General features: G+C 38.3%; 1 protein-coding gene across 1 annotated transcript; it reads right to left on the reverse strand.

Annotated features, from left to right (window-relative positions):
• Positions 1–4,892: 4,892 nt before the first annotated feature.
• Positions 4,893–5,831, reverse strand: LOC102245960 (olfactory receptor 1J4). Its single transcript, XM_005859721.1, has one exon. The coding sequence runs from the start codon at positions 5,829–5,831 to the stop codon at positions 4,893–4,895; it is 939 nt and encodes a 312-aa protein (XP_005859783.1).
• Positions 5,832–6,723: the final 892 nt, after the last annotated feature.

The raw sequence follows: 6,723 nt of genomic DNA on the forward strand, positions 1-6,723 counted from the left end.
AAGACACGTTAAAAAATCTTGCCTGGGAAGTATTAACTCCCTTCCCCTCCCTCCCCGTATTCACCAGACCTTGCTCCTTCAGATGACCACTTGTTTCGATTGATGGCACACGCACTTTCTGAGCAGCACTTCAAAATGTATGAAGAAGTGGAAAATTGGGTCTCTGAATGGTTTGCCTCAAAACAAGAAAAGTCCTATTGGGACGGTATCCACAAATTACCTGAAAGATGGGGGAAATGTGTAGGTAACGATGGACATTACTTTGAATAAGGCGTTTTTGATGTTTCTCTTGAAATTATCGTGTTTTCTTTGATTACAAAATCCGCCATCATCAACCGGTACATCTAGTAAACTTGGCACTGAAAATGGAAGAGGAGAAAGGTTAACCAAGATGAATGGCTTTGCATTTGCCTTTGCAAAGACAGAAAAACATCATACTGCCTTTATGAGACCTCTCAGCCCAGACTCCACCCCAGGAAGCCTTCTCAGACTGCTATCTGCTGTCTGAGGCTACACGTTGTTCCTGGCCCAGCTCCAGACTCTGGAGGCTTTTCCTAGTGTGGCATAACCCCCTCCCCTCGCCCCCTCGAATGCACACATGTATCAATCCCTCACTCTTCCTGTCCCTCAGGCTTTGCCTCAGTAGATTCTGGATACTCCAGCTGGGCCAGGAGACGGCGGTGTGGTGCTCCAGGTCCAATCTGGGCAGGCTGAGCTGCACATAAATCACCAAGTGCTTTATGTCAGTAAAGTGCAGAGGCTGACAGAAATGAGGTCCGGCAAGGTGCCTAGGATGGCGGAGATGATGCTGAGTCAAAGGCCTGGCCTTTCCTTTCACACATTTCTCCCACAACATCCCTGCAAGGGGCTGGGCTCCTGTGCCAGCTCCTGCCCATCCAGAGGCCAGCCTCATACCCAGACCCCAACTATTGCTATCCTGGCAGTGGCAGACCTGGTCACTGAGCAGGGGCTGACAGAGAGCCTCCATCACAGAGAACCCTTGGTAAAGGGTCTGACCACCCCTTGCCTTCTTCAGTAAGGCCGAGGCACTTCTCTGTTGGCATCCTGTGGCCTCCTCCCCACTGGAACATAAACTCTATGAGAACAGCGAGAGTGGGATCTGCTGTACCTTGCTGGCACACTGTCGGTGCTCCATGACTGTCTTACAGGTGAAGAAATAGAGTCTGTTTCCTCCCCAGACTTCACAAGGCCTGCATGCACCTCAGCCTGCAGCTTATGGAACTGGGGTGGTTTGGGTCTATTTCCAGCTCCAACTCCCCAAGCCTGATGCTCTGGCCTTCCTACAACTTCCTTGAGCCACCTGCTGTGTTTTGTAAAAGTCCCCATTTTTCTTAATTAGCCTAGCTAGAGGTTTATCAATTTTATCAAATAATCAACTTTTGATTTCATTGATTTTGTCTATTGATTTCCTGTTTTCAGTTTTACTTATTTCTGTTCCAATATTTGTTATTTTTGTCTATTTTAAGTTTATATTATCTTTTTTCTCTAGTTATTTAAGGTAGAAGCCTATACTATCAGTTTTAGAGCTTTCTTATTTCCTAATATATACATTTTTAATTCTATACATTTCCCTCGAAGCACTGATTTTGGTGCATCCCATAATTTTTCATAACTTGTGTTTTCATTTTAATTTAGTTTTAAATATTTTAAATTTGTCTTGCAACTTCTTGTTTGACACATGTGGTATTTAGATATATGTTGTTTAATCTCCAAACATTTTGAGATTTTTTTCCAGCTATGCTTCTGCTATTGATCTCTAGTTTAAAATTCACTGTGGTCTGAGAGCATACTTTGTATTTCTATTCTTTTAAATTGTTGAAGGTTTGTTTTATAACTTAGAATGTGGGATATATTGGTGAATATTCCATGTGAGATTAAGAAAAATGTGTACTCTTGCTGTTGTTGGATGAAGTGTTTTAGAAATGTCAGTTAGGTCCAGGTGATGGATGGTGCTATTCAGGTCAACTATATCCTTGCTGGCTTTTTGCCTGCGGAATCTGTCAGTGACTGATAGAGGGGTGTTGAAATCTCCAACTATAATAGTGGGTTTGTCTATTTCTCCTTGCCAGTCTATCAGTTTTTGACACTCTATTGTTAGGTGCCTATGCGTTAATGGTTGTTATGTTTTCTTGGTGAATTGACTTCTCTATCATTATGTAATGAACTCTTTATCCCTGATAATTTTCCTGTTCTGAAATCAGCTTTTTCTGACATTAAGATAGCGACTCCAACTTTCTTTTGATCCATTTTTACATGGTATATCTTTCTTTATCCCTTCACTATTATATTGTGGTAAAATATGCATAATGTGAAATTTACCATTTGAATGGTTTTTAAGCAATCATCATCACGATCCATCTCCATGACATTTTCATCATCCCATACTGAAACTTTGTACCCATTAAATAATAACTACCCATTCTCTACTCCCCAGCCCCTGGTAACCATTCTACTTTCTGTCTCTATGCACTTGCTTATTCTATGTATTTCATGTAAGTGGCAACATACATATTTGCCTTTTTGGGTCTGGCTTATTAGCATAATATCTTCAAGGTTTATCCATGTTTTAGCATGTATCACAAGTTTATTTCTTTATAAGGCTAAATAATATATTCTATTATATATATACATATACCACATTTTGTTTATTCACTCATCTGTCAATGAACACTAGGGTTGCTTCCACCTTTGACTATTATGAACACGATTGTACAAATATCTGTTTAACTCACTGCTTTAAATTCTTTTGTGTGTATACCCAGACATGGAATTGCTGGATAATATAGTAATTCTACTTTTCATATTTTGGGGGAACCACAATAATATTTTCTATAGTGCCTGCACCATTTTATATTCCCATCAGCAATGCACAAGAGTTATGATTTCTCCATATCCTTGTTATTTGTTATTGTTATTTTCTGTTATTTTAAAATTTGTTATTTTTTGTTTTTTAAAAAATTATAATAACCCTAATGGGTGTGAAGTGGTACCTCACTGTGGTTTTGATTTGCATTTCCCTGATGATGTTGAATATCTTCATATGTGCTTATTGGCCATCTGTATATCTTCTTTTGATAAATGTCATTCAGGAACTTTGCCCAATTTTTAATTGGGTGGGTTTTTTTGTTTTGTTTATTTGTTTATTTTGTTGTTGTTTTTGTTTTGCTATGTTGTTGAATTTTCGTTCTTTTATATTCTGGATATCAGTCCCTTGTCAGATATGTGATTTGTAAATATTTTCTTGAGTTTTCTGTGTCCACCCTATACTTTTAATTTATTTGTGCCTTTATATTTAGAGTTTCTTGTAAGCACATATAGTTGGGTCTTATCTTTTTATTAACTTTGCTAATGTTTACCTTTTAATTGGTGTTTTTAGTCCATTCACATTTAAAGTGGTTATTGATGTAGTTTGATTTTAGTACCTGCTATATTGTACCTGTTTTCTATTTGTTGTGTTTGTTCTTTGTTTCTTCCCCTCTTTTTCTATCTTCTCTGGTTTTAATTGAGCATTTTACATGATTCTTTATTCTTTCCTTTCTTAGCATATCCATTATTCTTCTTAAAAATTTTTAAAATTGGTATCCTATAGTTTGAAATGTATCTTTAAACTTAATCTAAGTTCACTTTAAAATAACAGGTAGTGTAGTTACCTTATATAAGAGTATCCCAATTCTTCCCTCCTATCACTTAGAACATTGCTGTTAATTCATTTCTCTTACTTACAAGCCAATATTTCTCTTTACATTGTTTCTGTTATTACTTTTAATATAGGTTAGGGACATGAGAACTATATAAATGAACTAAGTCAAACAAAGCTAAGTCAGGGTCTGCTACGTGCTGTCTGACATGGAACTGGACTGATTGGAGATGCAAGGAGACCTCAAAGAACTTCCAGATAAAGAAAATTCCTTCAAAGGTTGGTTAATAGCTTCTCACCCATACCTTATTGTTTACCCATACAATAAAGGCCACACAATATACATTATAAAGGTTAAAGTTAATCCCAACTTTTTGCTATTCTCTATTTCCCCATACTAGCAATTTTCCATAGAAACTACAAACAAATATAAGCTCAACCTCTAGAGATGGTTGGGGTCTCTTTTCTTTCTCTCATGAGGAGAATACACTAGTCTCTATGGAGTGGCTTTTCCTGCTTGTCTCTCTTCCATCACATTGGGGGTTAAGATTTTAACATATAAATTTGGGGGGGGGCGGGAAACACAAATATTCAGTCTATTGCAGAGAACTTAATATAAGATCTACCTTCTTAGCAAATCAGGAAACTTTTAAATAAAGTGATTGCCCTATGCATCTCTATTGGGTTCTTTCCACCATGGGCACAATAAAACTAACTAGTAAGGTCAAAAGCTTTACTTTTTTAATTTTAGGTTTTAGGAAGCTATAAGGAAACACTTTATTAATTAGCTACCTTATTAGCAAGAAAAACACTTTGAACTTCCTTGTTTTTATATGCTAGAGGAAAAAAATAAAGAAACTAGATTATTATTAATTTTTTATGCAACTATTTTATGGTACCTCAATTTTTTAAAGAAACTCAATTTTATAGATATGAAAACTAACTCAAATGAGGGTCAAATGTACATTTCACTTTTTATTTAAAACGTACTATCACATAACACATTTGATAGTTCCAATCTTCAACTTAGGAGCCAAGAATTTAAAGAGTGAGAAGGTACCTTCTGCAATTAAATTTCACATTTTAATTCCAGGGAGTATAGGGAACCAAACAGGGGAGACGATTAAAAGTGGGTACAGAGCAAGAAACAGGTTGGTTACCTTACTGCACATTTTTCAAGGAGATTTCTCTGGCAGGATCAATGGATCAGATAATAATACACAGTCCCCTACTGTCACTTGGAGAAAAGGATCCCCCTCTTTAAAAGTTTCCCCAGAGCCCCCTTCATGTCTCTGTTCCTCAGGCTATAGATGAAGGGGTTCAGCATGGGAGTCACCACTGTGTACATCACTGAGGCAATTATGTCTTTGTCATTAGAGTTGTTTGATGATGGGAAAATGTACAGGGCCATAGTTGTTCCATAGAATAGAAACACCACGGAGAGGTGGGAGCCACAGGTGGACAAGGCTTTGCAGATACCTTTGGTAGAGGGGATCCTCAGGATGGAGACCCCAATGCGGATGTAAGAGACCAGAATACCAGTAAATGACAGGATACTGATCAATCCCCCAGTAGCAAAGATAAAAATTTCATTGAGGGAGATGTCTGAGCATGAGAGCTTAAGCAGGACAGCGAGGTCACAAAAGAAGTGAGGGATAATGTCAGCACAGAAGGACAATTGAGCCAGGAGGATGGTGTGGGACAGAGCAATGCCACCTGAGAGAAGCCAAGTTCCAGCCATCAGAAATATGCACAGCTCCTCCCTCATGATGGTGGTGTAATGTAGAGGGTGACAGATGGCCACATACCTGTCATATGCCATCACTCCAAGGAGAAGGGTATCAATACAACCAAAAAATATGAAAAAATGCATCTGTGTTACACACTCTGGATAGGAAATGGATTGATCCTGAGTCTGCATGTTCATGAGCATCTTAGGGACAATGACAGTTGAAAAGGAGATGTCAGAGAAGGCCAAGTGGCTGAGGAAGAAGTACATGGGCGTGTGCAGGCGAGAGTCCAGCCTGATGAGCAGGATGATGAGCAGGTTGCCCAACACCGTGGTTAGGTACATGCCCAGGAACAGTGTGAAGAACACGCCCTGCTGTCCTGGTGGGATGGGGAGCCCCAGGAGGAGAAACTCGGACACGCTGCTCTGGTTCTCCCTCCTCATGCTGCCTTTCTTTCTGCTTAGATTGAAGGAATATTAGAAATGTCTCAGATGATAAATAGTGATAATGGCCAACACAGTTGGGTTATCTATTTTCTATGGAGAAATTCCTCAGGTGTTTCTCACATGTTGTTGCCTGAATCCTCACTCTCACACTGTAGGGAGATAAAGAGGGAGCCATCAGACCTGCAGTCATCCACAAAATGCCCTTCAGTGTAAAACAGATGAAATTTATTTATTTATCTAACCTGTTAGACACTGAACTCTTCTGGAGAAAATAAGATCAAGTTCCTTCCTTCCAGAGCTCACATTTTAAGGAATCGCTTCTTCATGAACTGGTTCTGAATATCTGAGAATCTGAAACTAGACTTCTAGTGGGTTCTGACTCTACCACTTTCTAGCTGGTTTCAACAGCTTACCTTCTAGCCTAATTTTTAATCTTTATCAAATAAGCATGATAATTCCTACCCATAGGGTTTGCAGAAGAATTAAATGATTCCATGAGAGTTATGGTATTTTAGTAGAGTTCTTTATGTGGTAAGGGCACAGCTATGTCCTCTGACATCTTCAGGCCAGTGTGAGTGTCCAGATAAATCTTGGCTGTTGTTTTTTAAATATTGGGTTGATCTTTAGGAATCTAATATACCAGAAATGTGAGGTGGGCATTAGAAAGGAGCAGGTGGCTGATCTAAAAGTTGTGTTAATCTATAAATTTGTTTTATTTGGATTAAAATATTTTTTTCTTTACCTATTTTTGTTGTTCATTTCTTTGAGTCTATCTTCAGTGAATCAATTGGCTAATATCTGAGATTTCTAATGCAGTAAGTCACCTAGAATCTGAGAACTGATAGATACTATAAGATTGGTGATGCCTATTAGAATTAATATTTACCTG

Source organism: Myotis brandtii, unplaced genomic scaffold (genome assembly GCF_000412655.1).
Source record: "Myotis brandtii unplaced genomic scaffold, ASM41265v1 scaffold1293, whole genome shotgun sequence".
Taxonomy (NCBI): domain Eukaryota; kingdom Metazoa; phylum Chordata; class Mammalia; order Chiroptera; family Vespertilionidae; genus Myotis; species Myotis brandtii.

Coding starts and splice junctions, on each gene's coding strand:
- LOC102245960 (XM_005859721.1), bottom strand. CDS start 5,831: ATGAGGAGGGAGAACCAGAGCAGCGTGTCCGAGTTTCTCCTCCTGGGG.